At 41.3% G+C, this 18,851-nt stretch overlaps 1 protein-coding gene across 2 annotated transcripts in view; it reads left to right on the top strand.

Moving 5' to 3' along the window:
* The window catches only part of slc18b1 (solute carrier family 18 member B1), a 32,871-nt gene extending 18,764 nt beyond the window's left edge, over positions 1 to 14,107 (top strand). For both annotated transcript variants that reach the window (XM_033020921.1, XM_033020919.1), the window contains exons 7-14: positions 912 to 1,048; positions 3,571 to 3,672; positions 6,266 to 6,357; positions 8,468 to 8,563; positions 9,991 to 10,065; positions 10,986 to 11,079; positions 11,212 to 11,258; positions 13,574 to 14,107. In XM_033020921.1, coding sequence (XP_032876812.1) covers positions 912 to 1,048; positions 3,571 to 3,672; positions 6,266 to 6,357; positions 8,468 to 8,563; positions 9,991 to 10,065; positions 10,986 to 11,079; positions 11,212 to 11,258; positions 13,574 to 13,628 — 698 coding nt within the window. In that variant the 3' untranslated portion in view covers positions 13,629 to 14,107. The remainder of the gene's footprint in view (positions 1 to 911; positions 1,049 to 3,570; positions 3,673 to 6,265; positions 6,358 to 8,467; positions 8,564 to 9,990; positions 10,066 to 10,985; positions 11,080 to 11,211; positions 11,259 to 13,573) is intronic.
* The last annotated feature ends 4,744 nt before the right edge of the window (positions 14,108 to 18,851 follow it).

Raw genomic sequence — 18,851 nt, 5'->3', positions numbered from 1 at the left:
CAAGTATAGGTGGACCCCGAGTTACGAATGGGTTTCATTCCTGAGAACTATCCGTCAGCAGATTTCTCTATGAATACAACCACTTTCTATTTAAGAAGGAACTGCAGATGCTGGAAAATCAAAGGTAGACAAAAGTAGTCTGAAGAAGGGTTTCGGTCCGAAAAGTTGCCTATTTCCTTCGCTCCATAGATGCTGCTGCACCCGCTGAGTTTCTCCAGCACTTTTGTCAACCACTTTCTATAGTAACCAACATACACTTGCATTAGTTATTTTGTTATAATGTATAATCTCCATAACTCAATCCCATAATTAATCTTGCGTCCTTATGGCATTAACATTGAATTCTCCCAATTTGGCTAGCCCGTGCTGTCTCCTCCCCTTCCTTAACCCTCTAGCTGTCTCCTCCCATCCGCCCGCCCTCGGGCTCCTCCTCCTCCTCCCTTTTTACTTCTTTCTTTCCCCACCCCCCATCAGTCTGAAGAAGGGTTTCGGCCCGAAACGTCGCCTATTTCCTTCGCTCCATAGATGCTGCTGCACCCGCTGAGTTTCCCCAGCAATTTTGTGTACCTCCCATAATTAATCTAATGGGATATAGCCAATCATTAATTAATATCATTAAACATTTTATTATTCTCATTATTATCTTGTAAAATGCTTTAAAACTTTATGGGAGAATCTGCGCAAAGTTGTATTTTGATATGTCAGGTCATTCGTAATCATGTTACACGCTGTTTAAACAGAGATTTTTGAAGAAGGTTTGTGTTCATAAATTCAAAAGTTATAGGTGCAGAATTAGGCCATTTGGCCCATCAAGTCTACGTGTACAAACTCTACTTGTAACAAAGTACAAATGCTGTAACTTTCAAGAATGGAGGTGATCTAATAATGTAGCGGGTGTTCTTGCTTTTCAGATGGCGTTGCCAGTAGTGGCAGTTTCTGGCAGCTGGTGTTAATCCCTAAAGTTACTTTAATGTGCCTGATTATCTTTTCCATAAGTTCATGCATTGCATTCCTGGATCCCACCATATCCTTGTTTCTTATTGAAAAGGTACTTTTTTTTTTAATATCCTCTGTGATGCATTCCTTCTATTTCCTTTTATCTTGTGAGGTATGAGGAGTGAACTAATTCAGCTTTTTAAAAAAGCTAAACCCTGATTTGTCTGGGTAGTATCAAACCATTCTCATTTTAGATGTGTTGACTTGTTTGTGAATTAAATGACAAGGTAAATTTAATGTGAAACTTTTCAAACTTTATCCCTGGTTTCTTTTAAAGGGAAAATAACATAGAAACATAGAAAATAGGTGCAGGAGTAGGCCATTCGGCCCTTCGAGCCTGCACCGCCATTCAATATGATCATGGCTGATCATCCAACTCAGTATCCCGTACCTGCCTTCTCTCCATACCCCCTGATCCCCTTAGCCACAAGGGCCACATCTAACTCCCTCTTAAATATAGCCAATGAACTGGCCTCAACTACCTTCTGTGGCAGAGAATTCCACAGATTCACCACTCTCGGTGTGAAAAATGTTTTTCTCATCTCGGTCCTAAAAGACTTCCCCCTTATCCTTAAACTGTGACCCCTTGTTCTGGAGTTGCTGTAAACAGTTTGGCACAACTGTTGAGGATTTGTGGTTAAATAAAAATTGTTAAAGGATTTTTAAAAAAGGATTAAAAAAAAAAGAGAAATAAAACTTGTGGCTCAGTGGCGCAGCGGTTGAGTTGTTGCCTTGCAGCGACAGACACCCGCTTTAATCCTGTCTACGGACGCTGTTTGTGTGGATCTTGCATGTTCTCCCAGTTGGGCTTTCTCTGGGTTCTCTGGTTTTTTCCTACATTCCAAACACGTGTGGGTTTGTAGATTAATTGGGTTCTATAAATTGCCCCTAGTGTGTATGATGGAACTAGTGTACGTTCTGTCATTGGTCGGTGCAGACGCGGTGGGCTGAAGAGCCTATTTCTACGCTGTATCTCTAAACTAAGCTAAAATAAACTAAAAAGGAAGTTGCACATTAAAACTAGAGTAAAACTATTAAGAAGTGGAACAATCATTAGTTTTTCTCACAATGGTTAGTGGAAAATCTACCCTCTTTCTAAAGATTGGGATGTTCAGTGCATATTGCACAGGGCAAATCCAAGATTTTTGCATCAGAAGAATGAAGCAGCATTACCATTGACCTTTATAAACTCTGCACATTCCTGTTTTTCACATTATGGAAAGGATAAAAAGGTAATAGTGAAATTATGAAGGATTCCCAAGAATGATAGCTGTACTGTCGCCATCTTGTGGCCGAGCCACTTTGGTCTCGAACCCTCGCTTGTCGAGCGCAAGATCTCTCGTGAACTGGTGTGATCTGGGTCTAACGATCAACGCCAATCTGGGTGGTCAGGTGACGGGGTGCAGCAGATGACAGAGTTAGACTTCACTTGTCAGCCATCGCTTTTGTACTAATATTAAACTGTTTAAATATTAAATGAGTGTTTATACAACACACAAATCTCTTCAATGGTCCAATTAAACAGGAGGAAAAATGACAAGGCTTGTAATGACTGTAGTAGCGAACCTTAAACGATATGACAAAATAATCATGGAGAATGTGGTTCTCTCTGTGATGAATCTAAAATTAAAAATCAGATGGTCATTAATAAATATCAAGTTCAAGTGAGTTTATTGTCATGTGTCCCTGATAGGACAATGAAATTCTTGCTTTGCTTCAGCACACACAACATAGTAGGCATTTACTACAAAACAGATCAATGTGTCCATATACTATAATATAAATATATACACACATGAATAAATAAAATATTGATGAATCCTTGGGAAATGTCTTTATTCGGTGGAAATAAGGAACTTGCTATTAGGTGTAGCAGAGATATATTTAATAAGATGCAGGATGCATACTTGGGAAAGAAAGGAAATGAGTAACATGGTCCCTGCAGTTAGATAAAGTGAGATTGTTAGATTTTTAGATATTATGGATATTGGGTGATATGGGATTAGCACAGGAAAGTGGCACTGAGATAAAGTATTAGCCGTGATCCTTTGAATAGCAGAGTGAGCAGGAGGGGAAAAGCAGCCTGTATCTGCTTCAGTGTCTTGTGTACTTGTGACTGCGTGGATCATACATCATTTAGAGTCAAAGAAACGGGTTGTTCGACCCACCGAGTCCAATTTACCAACAGCCATTTACTCTAATCATAGATGAATCCCATGCTGTTCTCCCCACATTCCCATCTCTCCCCTCACTCCCCTACTGCTTCCCCGAATCTGGCATTCATAGAACATAGGAAAGCACAGCACAGGGCCCACAATGCTCGCGCTGAACAAGATGCAAAGATAATCTGAACACGCAATGCTCTTGTCATTTGTTCTGAATTAAAGGAGGTGCCGGATCATCAGTTGCTGGAAAATCGGTGGTGAACCTGTATCAGATAAAAGCTTTTTAAATAAAAAATAGTTTTAACTTGTTTCAATGTGGCTTATTTAACTACTTGTATTTTTAAAAATATGTAAAGCCACGTATGATTTATGCAACGTTGACTGTAATTTTTTTTCTTACATTTCCCAGTTCAAATTGAAGCCTGGATCTGTGGGACTAGTGTTCCTGGGACATGCATTGGCTTATGCGCTATCCTCTCCATTTCTTGGATTGCTGTCTGATAAAATACCAGTAAGTATTGGCTTTGGCTTATTTCATTATAAAGATTTTAATTCACAAATACAGATCTTTTTACCTGTGATAAACTTCCCTTTTTTTATTCAACTGATTTTTGTTGGTGTTCAAGAAAATCTAATAATCTTGTTATAGAAATTAAAATGTAAATGTCATAACTTCAGTTCATGATTGCAGATGGTGTTTAAAAAAAATAAAAAAATAAAAAATGCTGCAGTCAGTGATCTGTCATACCTGTCTTAACAGTAAGCTAGGATTTGGAAGTTTGCAAGATTTGTTCTGGTATTCCTGGATGTTCAGGTTGTGCATTTTGAAATGGTCTGCTTGCTTGGGTCCTGCCACAGGCAAATGTGGTCACAATCAACAAACTATAAATGAATGGAAAGTTTCCTCTCGCCTGTCTTCAGCTGTAAACTTTATGACTCACCTATGCTTTCCAGTGTAACTGTGAAGATGTGCTGTTTTGCCATCACATTTCAAATGATAACCTTGGGGTTAGTTTAAAAAAAAAAATAGATAGTACCTTTCATGACTGAATGTATTGAAGTGTTTTATAGCTAACACCGTACTTTACAACTATAGTCTCTGTTGTACTACCCACGACATTTAGATTATAGAAAATATTATATACTTGGTGCAAGGTCTTCATAAGTGATAGGAGCAGAATTAGTCTGTTCGGCCCATCAAGGCTACTCCGCCATTTATAAGATTATAAAATCATAAGTGATAGGAGCAGAATTAGGCCATTCCACCCATCAAGTCTACTCCGCCATTCAATCATGGCTGATTACCTTTCCCTCTCAACTCCATTCTCATGCCTTCTCCCCATAACCTCTGACACCTGTACTTATCAAGAATCTATCTACAGTATCTATGCCTTAAAAATATCCATCGACTTGGCCTCTTTGATCCTAAAGTAAAGTATATTAGCCGGGTTAGTGACTGTGCTAATGAATGGGAGGGAATGAAGTTGGCTGCGGAACCCTTGTGAAGCAGCTAAAAATAATAAAAAGTCAAACTCCTGGAATTTCTGAAACCTTGAACCTAAAATACAAATAAAGTGAACCATTTCCTGTAAATCAGCATCTGTAAAGAAATATGTTAATATTTTTATTGAAAGGTATTTTAAAATTATTTTCTGCTGGATGGCACGTCACCAAAGTGTTTTTAATATTGATTAATTGTAAAGGATTTATTATTTCTCTGGCATGTCTTTTTCCGACAAAACGGCTTAAACCTGCTTGTGCTTTTTACAGTCTGCATATTAGGCTGATCTCAGATACCAACCACGGAGCACAAAAACTTAAATAATCTCAAAAAAAGACAGTGCGCTGGAATAACTCAGCAAGTCAGGCAGCATCTCTGCATGGATAGGTGATGTTTCGTGTTGGCACTCCTCTTAAGACACATTCTCTTGACCTGTCCACATTCCCCTGAGATGCTGCCTGATTTGCTAAATTTCTCCAACACTTTGTCTTTTCTTTGTATAAACCAGCGTCTGCAGTTCCTTGTACCTCAAATAATCTCACTTTGATTTACAAACCATCTTCCACCCAGCAGCATTATTGTTGGTAAGGGCTTTAGAATTGTTTCCTAGTGTCTTTGCCCCTCTGGTTAACCTGGAATGATCACTTTTGGTGCCTTAAAGTGTAGTAGTGTAGAGAATTACACCTTTCGTTGCACAGTTCATTCAAATGGGTATTGTTGATTTGACAATACAAATTAGATTGTAATTTAGTGATTGAAACATAGAAAATAGGTGCTCGAGTAGGCCATTCGGCTCTTCGAGCCTGCACCGCCATTCAATATGATCATGGCTGATCATCCAACTCAGTATCCTATACCTACCCTCTCTCCATACCCCCTGATCCCTTTAGCCACAAGGGCCACATCTAACTCCCTCTTATATATAGCCAATGAACTGGCCTCAACTACCTTCTGTGGCAGAGATTTCCAGAGATTCACCACTCTGTGTGAAAAATGTTTTCCTCATCTCGGTCCTAAAAGATTTCCCCCTTATCCTTAAGCTGTGACCTCTTGTTCTGGACTTCCCCAACATCGGGAACAATCTTCCTGCATCTAGCCTGTCCAACCCCTTAAGAATTTTGTAAGTTTCTATAAGTTCCCCCCTCAATCTTCTAAATTCTAGTGAGTACAAGCCGAGTCTATCCAGTCTTTCTTCATATGAAAGTCCTGACATCCCAGGAATCCTACTTCAATACTTAGACACAAGGAACTACAGATCTTGGTTTACCATAAAATACACCAAGTGCTGGAGTAACTTAGATGATCCGGCAGTATCTATGGAGAACATGGATAGGCAGCATTTCGATTCTGAAGAAGGGTCCTGACCCGAAACATCACCTGTGCATGTCCTCCACAGATGCTCCCTGACATTCTGAGTTACTTCCGCACTTTGTGTCTTTTTTACTTTAATACTGTAGCTTTCAATACCATCACCATAGCATATAAAGAACAGGGGGGATGTTGATTTCCTGAAAATCTAATGGTGCAATCTAGAATCCCAAACTGGACTTGATAATTCTCATTTTGCTGTCTTTTTTTCCTTTTCTCCTTTCCTCAATTCCAGAGAATTAGGAAATGGTTAATGCTGGTCGGAAGTTGGCTAATTGCAGTGAGTTTCCTGTTCCTGGGGCCAGCACCCTTTTTACACATTAAGGGGTAGGTATCTTAATAGTTTTGTTTTATTCATCACACTGTTGGGAATGTGTTGTTGCGAGTGGTGAAGCAGTGGCTTTTGGTCTTCATCATCTATTAAGTTGCCCACTGAAGTTTGGCAAGCCTGCCACCTGTATGATTCCAGCATGGCAGGGGCGTATGCATTGCATCACGGGAGAGACATTACATTTTATACAGCCATGAGAATGCGTGAGAAACATTTAAAGTTCAGGGCTAGGAAGCTTTCTCAGCAAACATCTAACATTCGACATCGTTTAGATTCATAATTAGTCCTACAAAATTTTAATTTTCCACCTGTCCGTTGAATGACAATTAGCTCAAGATTATGTCACAACATTGAATGTGAGGTTTGCAACAAACAGGCTTTGCAGAGGCAAAATATTATTATTAGCAAAATGAGGATTTCTGTACATGATTTTTAATGTGGAGACTCATGTGGTATAGTCAATTTTATGTTGCAATAAAGGTGATCACCAGCAACACACCATTGTCGGGATTAGCAGAAACTGGATCATTGTGCAATGATGTGGAATATAATACCTGAAACAATGGTGGAATGGGGGGGAGAATTTCAAAATGAAATCGGACAAAAATTTGAAGGGAGAAAAAAAACGAGGAACAGTGAGAAAGAGTAAGGGAGTGGACTAATTGGATAGCTCTCAACGTGAAAGAATGATACTCGAATGATAATTTATTGTCAAATGTACCTAGGTACAGTGAAATTCCTTGTTTGAATACAATATACAGGTATGCAAAGAGTCGCCATGTATAGGGCACCGACAAATATGGCATATGTCAGCTAGTTTCTCGTGTGTATTCAGATTAGCCAAATAAAGACTTCGTCATAAAATCATAGTCATAGATTCATACAGCGTGGAAACAGGCCCTTCAGCCCAACTTGCCCACACCGGACAACATGTCCCAGCTACACTATTCCCACCTGCCTGCACTTAGTCCATATCCCTCCAAACTTATCCTATCCATGGACTTGTCCGAGTACACGCCGATCAGTAATTCCCCGCACACTAACTCTACCCAACACACACTTGGAACAATTTTACATTTATACCAAGCCAATTAACCTACAAACCTGTACGTCATTGGAGTGTGGGAGGAAACCTGAGCCGGGGGAAACCCATGCAGATCATGGGGAGAACGTACAAACACCGTACAGACAGCACCAATAGTCAGGATCGAACCCGGGTCTCTGCGCCACCACGCCAAATGGAAACATTTGATTCCAGAAAGGAAAAGACTAGGAAAGGGAGAAACAGCAGAGATTGTAAATGATTATTTTGGAACAAGAGACAAAAGAACATCCTAACAATAATGGGTAATCAGGGAAGGGAGGAACCTAGAATAACAATCCATCATTGGAGAAAAAGTGCCAACCAAGCTAATGGGATTGAAAGCTAATTACGTGCCGTGAACCTCTTGTCCAAAATTGTGGCTCTTACAGGATGTGGCTGCAGAGATAATGGATGCATCGGTTGTGTTGAGCATCCAAAGAACCTACTAAGGAATGTAGATAAAAAAGTGTGGGAAGGAACTGCAGAAGCTAGTTTACACCAAAGATAGACTCAAAATGCTTGAGTAACTCAGCGGGTCAAGCAACATCGCTGAAGAAAAGGACTAGGTGAGGTTTTGGTTCGAAACCCTTCTACAGATTGAGAGTCAGTTAATTTATATTTTGTATTGGGGACCCTTCCGTAGAACTGGGGGAAGAGAAGAGTCAGTCCCTGGAAATATGAACTCCAGATAGCTGAGTAGACAAAATAACAAAATATATTCAAGGCAGAAATTTGAACTGCAAAGTGTCAAAGAGTATGGGGAGAAAATGGGAGAATGGTGCTGAAGACAAGATTGGGTCAATCTTGATCTAATTGAATGGCAGAGGAGAGTGTAGCGACCGATTGTCCCGATGGTTGTACTCCTGTTTCTTATGGTTTGTTAGCTGATTAGCAAAGAACACAGTATTCTAACAGCATTTATAATTCTTTGCCTATGCTTGCAATAATTTAGGTTGGAGTGTGACAGCAACTGGTTCAATTAATATCTTTCTAATGATTTATCTTGTTTCTTTTGCCTACAGGCAGTTATGGTTGTTTATTTCAATGCTGGTAGTAACTGGATTTTCACTTAGTTTGTGTGGCATTCCTCTTTTTCCAGAAGTCATCACATGTGTTTAGTAAGTACGAACATAATTTTTAATATTTGTCTGCTGAGGAGAGTTTTATATATTTGTCTTTGTGAAGGCATGAGCTTACAGCAGATCCATATGCCTTCATCCAAATCTTTTATACCAGTTTCATAATCGTTTAATATAATTATAATGAAATAATAGGCGGAGAATTGTAATGGTTCCAAACGGTTGTTTCAAGTTCTCATTGAACTTTCATAGGAAATTAGAAATAAGATTTTGCTACTTTTTCCAACTATGGCCCTAAAATTGCATGTTTTAATCTGACTAAATGGTCTGATTATTGATTCATTGGATTTTGCCACATTCAAAATTCAGCGTATAATTTTCCATAACTGAAAATTGCCTTACCTTTAAAAGTTGTGGCTGTTTATTAAATTGTCTATTACAGTCCTCCAAGCCAATATCCACGCTGTGGTAAATCCTTAGGTTTAAAGTCAGCATTAAATGTTTTTACCGAAGATGGACACAAAATGCTGGAGTAACTCAGCGGGACAGGCAGCATCTCTGGAGAGAAGGAATGGGTGACTTTTCGGGTCGAGACCCTTCTTCAGTCGGTTTAAACCAGCATCTGCAGTTCTCCAGACTGAAGAAGGGTCTCAACCCGAAACATCACCCATTCCTTCTTTCCAGAGATGCTGCCTGCCCCGCTGAGTTACTCCAGCTTTTTGTGTCTATCTTCGGTTTAAACCAGCATCTGCAGTTCCTTCCTACACATTAAATGTTTTCAGCTTTGCGCTGATGCAAGTTGTAATTTGACTGTCAAGAATCCAGCTGACACAGAAAACAAAGAAAGACACAAAATGCTGGAATAAACTCAGCAGGTCAAGCAGCATCCATGGAGAACATGGATTTGCGATGTTCTGGGTCAGAACCCTTCTGGCAACTTGGATAGATGATGTTTCGCTTCTATATTCTCCCTGGCACGAAATCAGTTGGATTCCCCCAAAGTTCTATTTGACAGTATTTTCATTCAAACCAAATGTCAAATTGATGCAAAAGATGTTTGTGCATTTGTAAATTGGCTATCAGATATTACTATATAAATGAATTAATTTCAATATCAATATATTGTTTATGAGTTTATTTTTAATGTCATGTTTGTAAACCCGAAGCTTTTACTAAGCTCACATGTTACCGAAGATAGTTTGACTGTTAAGTCTGATTGAAGAGCAGTATTTGAAGCAATTATTTTTAAACATGAGGTATGACAACTTTTCATTACAAAAAATGTCTTCTGGATCTGTGACAATTAAATTACATGAAGGAATGTCAACCTAACAAGTTGGGAAACTGCACGATGTCTGATCACTCCACAGTTCTTGCAGTGTATAGGACATATTTAAGAAGCTTTTCTAAAAAATAGAAAGAGATTTCAATTTAATAATTGGTTTTGACTTTAATTTTTTGTTCAGTGAAAGGGGATTTGAAAAAGGACTTGGCACTTTAGGCATAGTGTCTGGAATATTTGGAGCATTTTGGTGTCTTGGGTATGTACCTACCTACTTAGAAATCCTTCTGGTAACGATAGAAATACTACTTATCAATAATTCAGTAGTTAACCATTGTGGAACTTTTTAATGCTCTTCTGTCTAAGTAACTTATGCCCTAAATATTCAATTCAAAATGACTTCACTTTAGCACAGATGTCAGGAGTTATGGGGAGAAGGCAGGAGACGGGTTAGAGAGGGAAATATAGATCAGCCATGATTGAATGGCGGAGTAAACTTGATGGGCCGAATGGCTTAATTCTGCTCCAAAAACCTATGAACTTTGTGTAGATGACTGCCACCTGTAAAATGATAGTTTGCACTCCACGTTTTCCCAGTGCTTGTTCTAACAGCGATTCACGTGAACAGAGAACATGTGACAGAAGCACACTTACAAAGCAAGTATTAATGAAAAATATGATCTGAACTTAATGTTTTAATAATACTGATGCCAACATATGCAGGCTTATTTAGATAACAGGCACCTTACAAAGAAAGCGCAGTCTAAAGTACACTCTTGCAAGGAGCAATGGTAGCCCCTTGACTTGCCTGTCAGGTCAAGGAGAGAAACACCATGTGATGAGGACAGCAGCAGATTCTCTTGGCATTTGAAAGCCGACAGAGTTGAAGTTTTGTAAATCAGCAAGGACTCAATGTGCTGAATTGCCTCCTGCCCTACAGTCTGTGAAGGATGTGATGAATATGTCCTTGAATGTCATTATCTAAAAGTATATTCTAGGTGTGGCAAGAAAGCGTTAGAGAAGATCTTGATGTTTATTTCCATGGGGTATTTTATCAAGTAGAGCAAAGGTGCCATTTCAATTTTCCCAACAACAGATTGGTATGCTGTAACGGATAGGACCATGGTGTGTTTTAGTACACTCGATAATAACCAACTTTTTTTGGTCTTTTTAAACCAGGGCATTTGTAGGACCCACACTGGGTGGATTTCTATATGACAAGTTGAATTTTGAGTGGGCTGCAACTATACAAGGATGCATTCCATTTGTTTTTGTAAGTAAAGATATACTGTAGATTATATACAGAAAATTTAGCGATTAGAAGCTATCATTTTATTAAAATATAAAATTTGAGAATAAAGATCCTTTTTTTAAATCATCCACATAATGGTATTTTGTCTCTTAGGGTACGTTATTGGGTGTATACTATATGGTGGAAATGGCGCACAAGAGGTTTGTATTATATTTAAAGATTCACACACACAAAAGAATACTGGCACAAGGTTGCAGATTGGAAGTGCGAAATTCTAACAATGTTAACAATGTGACAGTTCCTTTCCCCTTTACTGGCTGGGGCATTAACAACTGCTTTGATAACATAGGAAAGATATGCCTGTGGACAGGCACAAAATGCCAGAGTAACTCAGTGGGACAGGCAGCATCTCTGGGGAGAAGGAATGGATGACGTTTCAGGTCGAGACCCTTCTTCAGACACTGTAGACCAGTTTCACATGATACTGCTTGATATTTAAATACATATCAGCCATTTCCGCGTAGCAGAAATTGGTTTGAAAGTGTAGTCAAATTTTTAGGAGCGAAGATGGATTTTGCAAAAGATGGTTTGTGGAAAGCAGTCAAAAGAGGAAGTTGTGGGCAGTGTAATTTTTTTTTCTTAATAGTCAATGAAGTGTTTTCATATCCAATTCCATGTACATGGTTGAAATTGTGTGACTGTAAGGAGCTGTCTATTGAAATTGAGGCTGACAGTTATTGGGTTGCTGACTCTATAGTACATCCCGCTGCACAACATCAGTAAAAGAGCGGCAGGAGCCCTGTTCAGATACGCAGACAGGCTTTATGCGAGAATCCCGCGATTTTATACCTTCTAGGAGCAGAACAGGATAGATCAGCCATGCTTGACTGACGGAGTAGGCTTGAATGGCCTCATTCTGCTCCAGCCTCAATTTCAATCCAGTTCTCCTGCCTTCTCATCATAACCCCTGGTACCAGTACTAGTCAAGAATCTGTCAATCCCCACCATTGACTTGGCCTCCACGGCCGTCTGTGGCAATGTATTCCACAATTTCTTGCCAGTAAGCCTGGGTGTTCCATCTGCAGATGGGAAACATCCCAGAATATGAATTTCCCTGTACAAGGCCAGAGAATTCCACAGATGTAGGTATAATGTTGTCCCTTGCAGATGCTTGGATTGATTTCCACACTGTTAAGGTGTTGGCTTTTGGCATGTACATGCAACTCTGATTTAAATCTAATTAGCTCTTGCAGGAACTCGTGCAGTAATGGCCTGGGGCTCAATTGATTGCCTTTCATCAACTACAACAATTTTGCTGAATGACAGCAGCCAGTTGGAAGTTTGTCCATTTATTTCCCATTGACTACCACATTACTCCAGTTCAAAAATTGCACTCCAGTTGTTACTTCAACGTCAATTTATTAAACTCACGATCATGACCACCAATATAGGCAAGGTGACAGATAATTGGAAACACCACCTTCAAATCAGACACCCTCTTTTGGAAATATATAATCCCGAGCATAAAGCATTGGTATCAAGAGTCCAAGTCCATGCCTCCCAGAAAGTAGCAACACAAGGGCGGCATGGTGGCACAGCGGTAGAGTTGCTTCCTTGCAGTGCCTGAGACCTGGGTCTATCCTGACTACGGGTGCTGTCTGTATGGAGTTTGTATGTTCTCCCCGTGACCGTGTGGGATTGCTCCGGTTTCCTCTCTCATTCCAAAGACATACAGATTTGTAGGCTAATTGGCTTTGGTGAGAATTGTAAATTGTCCCTAGTGTGCTAGTGTACGGGATCGCTGGCTGGAGCGGACCTGGTGGGCCGAATAGCCTGTTTCCATGCTACATCTCTAAACAAAAGTAGATAATATGTAAAGATGGTGCTTGTCTTCAGCAGTTGGGGCATTGAATATAAAAGTCAAGAAGTTTGTTGCCATTTAATACAACTTTGGTTAGGCTGCAGCTGGAGTATTGTGTACAGTTCTAGGAACCCCATTATAAGAAGGATTTGGAGAGGGTGGGGAAGAGATTCTCCAGGACACTGCCTGGATTAGAGGATATTAGCTGTAAGAAAAGACTGGACAAACTTGGATTGTTTTCTTTGAAGCAGAGGAGGCCAAGTCCACTTTCTGTAACTCATTCTGATTATGTACGTACCTTGTACATAATTGTACACTACACTGCTTTCTACGTTATTTCAGTTGATCAGCCTTGTACTGTATTGATTACAATTAAAAAATTGATATGTTGGTGTGAGACAGATCCTTCAAATCAACATGACCACAGAAAAGGCCCTTTTATTTGCTTCCAGTGTTTGTTGCTCTGTAGATGACGGAGAATAATCAATATTGGGAACAAGGAAGTAGATGGTTTATATTCATGTTCAATGGATAAAATATTTACTTTCGTGCAATGTGGTCATGTTTTACAGTAAAAGCCATCTCATTCCATATTCGTTAATCAAATGTAACCTAATTTTAAGGAAATATGATTCAGATTTTTGTTTTATGAAGGTCACATTCTGGGAACAGCCTAGAAGAAGAAAGAAAACCACTAATAACCAGCTGAATGTCAAACATATAATGGATGGTCCAGTTTCCTGCTGATCAATTTTCAATTACTGGTATATCCATAATCACCTTTAATGATTAAACACTGTATAAAATATCCTCTGGTAGACACTTGTAACACTAATTATTCTACTATTTGTTCAGAATTGAAGTTTTTTTTTACATTACTGCCGCAAAGCATGTGTAAAGTAGATTACTAATATAGAAATATGAACATTACATTCTTCCAATGTAATCTGATGCCTTCACTACAATCAACTTGTCACAAATGCCAGCACTCTGGAATTCCATTCAATTTATCCACTGCCAGATTTTGAATGCGTGCAATCCTTTAATGCATTGTGACTGAGTTTTATAAAAGATGATTATAGTATGATCTTTATCTGATCTGCATTGTCAGAAAAAAGCAACTGTGATTTCTTGGGCACTGACAAAAGGCCAGTAAATAAAAGTTTATAATGGCATTCCTAAAATAAATAATAGTATTGTTGTGGAATAGTTTTGAGAATCTCGAGTAACAATTAGATTTGATTAGTTATAATCTATTTACTTAAAATGTATTTGGAAATATGACAATTGCAGATGGTGGAAATGAAGGAGGATAATGTGCTGGAGGTTAGTCAGGTGGAAGGTGAAGAGGGGATAGTATAGGACTGGGGAGGGAAGGGGGTGGAGGGGAATATTAACGATTTAGACGAGGGAATTAAATGTAACATCTCCAAGTTTGTGGATGACGCTAAGCTGGGTGGCAGTGTGAGCTGCGAGGTGGATGCTATGAGGCTGCAGGGTGATTTGGATTGGGTGGGTGAGTGGGCAGATACATAGCAGATGCAGTATAATGTGGATATCCGGAAGTGGCGGCGCTGCCGTGGCAGCAGCGGCTCGCCTGCAGTCCGTTTGTTTTTACTTTTTTGTGTTGTTTTTTTTCGTTTTGTCTAGTTAAGTTTTTGGTTTTTAGGTTGTGTTTATGTGGGGTGGGGGGGGGGGGATTTGGGGCTTGCTGTCTATCCACTCTGGGGAATGCGACTTTTTTGTCGTATCCCCCTTCTCTGCCTCCGTCTGTGCTGAGGCCTAATGGCGGAGCTGGCGACCTCGAGACTCCGGAGGCAGAGCCAGTCAGGACTTGCCCTGGGCTCGCTCCCGTGAGGGCGGTCCGGCTCGGGGCTGGAACGCCGCTCCCGTGAGGGGCTGTGACGCTCCCGTGAGGGGCTGTGACGCTCCCCCTGAGGGCGGCCTGGCGCGGGGCTGAGACTCTCCCGTGAGGAGCTGTGGCGCTCCCGTCGGAGCGGCCCAGCCCGAGGGTGGAATGGCGCTCCCGTCGGAGCGGCCCAGCTCGAGGGTGGAATGGCGCTCCCGTCGGGGCGGCCCAGCTCGAGGGAGGTACGGCACTCATGTGAGGGCGATCCGGCTAGGGGCTGGAACGGTGCTCGGGTGGCTGGGACGGCGTTCTGGCGGCGGTGACCTGACTGGACTGGAGGGCGGCAGCTTCGACCATCCTTGTTTGAGCCGGCCCGTTTGCGGGGTTCGGTGAGCCGCGGGACTGTTTGTACCATCGCCCGGTGGGGTATCGCCTCAGCGCAGAGGGAGAAGAGGAGGGAAGAGACTGCAGCCCTAAGATTTTTGCCTCCACCACAGTGAGGAGGTGCTTGGAGGACTCACTGTGGTGGATGTTAATTTGTGTTAATTGTTGTTTATTATTGTATGTATGACTGCAGGCACGAAATTTCGTTCAGACCGTAAGGTCTGAATGACAATAAAGGTAATTCTAATTCTAATAAATGTGAGGTTATCCACTTTGATGGCAAGAACAAGAAGGCAGATTATTATCTGAATGGATTGGAAAGAACTGCTGATGCTAGTTTAAATCAAAGGTAGACACAAAATGCTGGAGTAACTCAACGGGCCAGGCAGTATCTCTGGAGAAAAGGAATGAGTGACATTTAAGGTTGAGACCCTTCTTCAAACTGATGTCGGGGAGTGGGCGGTACAGAAATGTAGTCGGAGACAGCGAGAAATGTGATAGGAGAACTGGGAAGGGGATGGATTGAGGGAGGGAAAGCAAGGGCTACTTGAAGTTAGAAGTCAATGTTCATACCGCTGGGGTGTAAACTGCCCAAGCGAAATATGAGGTGCCGTTCCTCCAATTTGCACTGGGCCTCATTCTGACGATGGAGGAGGTAGGCGTTCAGCGAAACGATCGTCGAGCTTACGCTTGGTCTCGCCAATATAAAGGAGTCCTCGCCAGGAACAGTGGATACAGTAGATGAGGTTGGTGGATGTGCAAGTGAACCTCTACCTCACCTGAAAAGACTGTCGAGGTCCTTGGACTGAGTCGAGGGTGGAGGTATAGAGACAGGTGTTGCATCTCCTGCGGTTGCAGGGGAAAGTACCTGGGGAGGGAGTGGTTTGGTGGGAAGGGACGAGTTGACCAGGGAGTTGAGGAGGGAATGGTCTCAGATTAGGAGAATGGAAGGTTCAACGAGACCTGGGTGTCCTTGTACATCGGTCACGGAAAGTAAACTTTCAGGTACAGCAGGCAGTGAAGGCAAATGGCAGGTTGGCCTTCATAGCGAGTATAGGCGAGTATTTGAGTATAGGCGCAAGGAGGTCCTACTGCAGTTGTACAGGGCCCTGGTGAGACCATACCTGGAGTATTGTGTGCAGTTTTGGTCTCTTAATATGAGGAAGGACATTCTTGCTATTGAGGGAGTGCAGTGTAGGTTCACCAGGTTAATTCCTGGGATGGCGAGACTGACATATGATGAAAGAATGGGTCGACTGGGCTTGTATTCACTGGAATTTAGGATGAGAGGGGATCTTATAGAAACATACAAAATTCTGAAGGGATTGGACAGGCTAGATGCAGGAAAAATGTTCCTGATGTTCAGGGGAGTCCAGAACCAGGGGTCACAGTTTAAGAATAAGGGGTAGGCCATTTAGAACTGAGATGAGGAAAAAAGTTTTTACCCAGAGCATTGTGATCTGTGGAATTCTCTGCCACAGAAGGCAGTGGAGGCCAATTCATTGGATGTTTTCGAGAGAATTAGATTTAGCTCTTGGGGCTAACGGAATCGAGGGATATGGGGAAAAAGCAGGAACAGTGTACTGATTTTGGATGAACAGCCATGATCATATTGAATGGCGGTGCTGACTCGAAGGGCCGAATTGCCTACTCCTGCACCTATTTCCATGATTCCAACTTTGGGAGGTGAAAAGTCTAGGAAATGCATGAGAGGGGATGGGAAGCCACATTTCATAAAATACCATTTCAGATGGAGGCACGAGACTGCAGGAGCTGGAATCTGGAGCAACAATCTGCTAGAGGTGTGCAAGACAGCATCTGTGGAAATAATTAACTTTTTAGGTTGAAATCCTGCATTAGGACATTTTGCACTCTGGTTATGCAAGGCATCGAGCAGATGCTGGGAGAAAGGGATGGCATCCTTACAAGAAACAGTGGGAACACATGTGATCAAGGTAGCTCTGGGAGTCAGTTTATGATGAATGCCAGTGGACAGTTTGTCTTGTGAGGAGAAAAACCCAGAAAAGGTCAAGTATCATCAGGAATGGTCCTCGCCACATCCTCCCCACCTGCCCCAGGGCCCACTCTCCCTGGTCTGCTCAACCCTCCCCTGCAACCGCAGAAGATGCAACACTTGTTCCTTCACTCCCTACCTCACCACCATCCAGGGACCTAAGAAGCCCTTCCAGTTGAGGTAAAGATTCAACTTCATTTTTTGGAGATCAGCATTCTCCTTGTGGCTTCCCCTACATTGGTGAGACCAAGCACAGCCTAGGTGACGGAGTTGTAGAGCATCTGTCTGCAATTGGCATCCCAAGCTCCCAGTTGCATGCTATGACAATTGCCATTCCCATTTACCCATGAACCTGTCCGTCCTCGCCCTTCACAGCCAGGGAGAAAACGGGTGGTTAGTAAGTTTGCAGATGACAGTAAAATTGGTGGAGTTGCAGACAGTAATGAAGACTGTTAAAAGAAATAACAAGATATAAATCAATTATAGATCAGCTATAGAAATGGCAGATGGAGTTTTATCCAGTACAATTGTGAGGTGTTGCACTATGGAAGAATAAGGGCAATGTGTACAGTTAAGGACAAAGTGTTGGAGTAATTCAGCAGACCACAAAATGCTGGAGTAACTCAGCGGGTCTACAATGGGTGGTACAGTTAATAGCAAAACATTTAACAGCATTAAGATGGGCCATTTTGGTCAACATAGGCAAGTTGGGTCAAAAGGCCTGTTTCCATGCTGAATGATAGTACTACTGGTAAGATTTTTAATTGCACATGTACCTCATCGTATTTGTACACATGGCAATAAACGTGACTGGAGGAGGGAATTCCTGGAGTGAGTCTGTTCGATAAATGCGAACTCCTCGAAAAGAACCATCTGTGAGCTGAAGCAACTTGAGCCCAGGGACAAAGACCTCGGGTAACCCCAGTACATCTACCATCCTGAAACTAACTTGGATCTGTGTAGCCCAAACCCTTATTTCCTCAATGCTAATGAGGTATTACCAATCGACAGCCCACTGAGAGCAGGACAATCGAGCCAATGAGAAGACAACCAGCTGGTATCAGGCAACTAAACCATCCTACCACAACTAGAGATTGGAGACCCTCAGACTATCCTTGATTGGGCTTTACTTGCTTTATCTTGCACTAAATGCTATTCCCTTTTTTCATGTATCTCTGCACTGTGAATGGCTCGATTTGTAATCATGTATTGTCTTTCAGCTGAATGGATAATGAAAGCTATTCACTGTACCTCTGCACACGTGAAAATAAACTAAACCAGAGATAGTCAAAATTATCTATGTAGATAAATTACGCTTGTACAGTAGCGTAGTTTGCTGATTTTTAGTTTGTCGGTGCTCTCTTGTCTGAAGACAATAATAACAACTAAGCTGTGAATAAGGAAGCCTTGAAACCTACCACTGGACTCCAAACATTCTTGGGCAAAAAAAAAAAGGTATGTTTTAGCAGATTCTTAATTTGCAGCGTCCCTGTATTTATGATTTATAAGATTATATTAATAATGACAATAATAACCAATGGTTATTATTCTGCCAGTTACTTTTAAGACAGCATCATCAGTTTAATATTCCAGTCTTCAATCTAATGGAATACCAACTGGAAACCACTAGAGTTAAACGTGTCCTGCCTGACCCAGGAAAAAAGATAAAAATAAAAACTTTAATA

Source organism: Amblyraja radiata, chromosome 5 (genome assembly GCF_010909765.2).
Source record: "Amblyraja radiata isolate CabotCenter1 chromosome 5, sAmbRad1.1.pri, whole genome shotgun sequence".
NCBI lineage: Eukaryota > Metazoa > Chordata > Chondrichthyes > Rajiformes > Rajidae > Amblyraja > Amblyraja radiata.
This window is presented reverse-complemented; position numbering and strand designations above follow the sequence as displayed.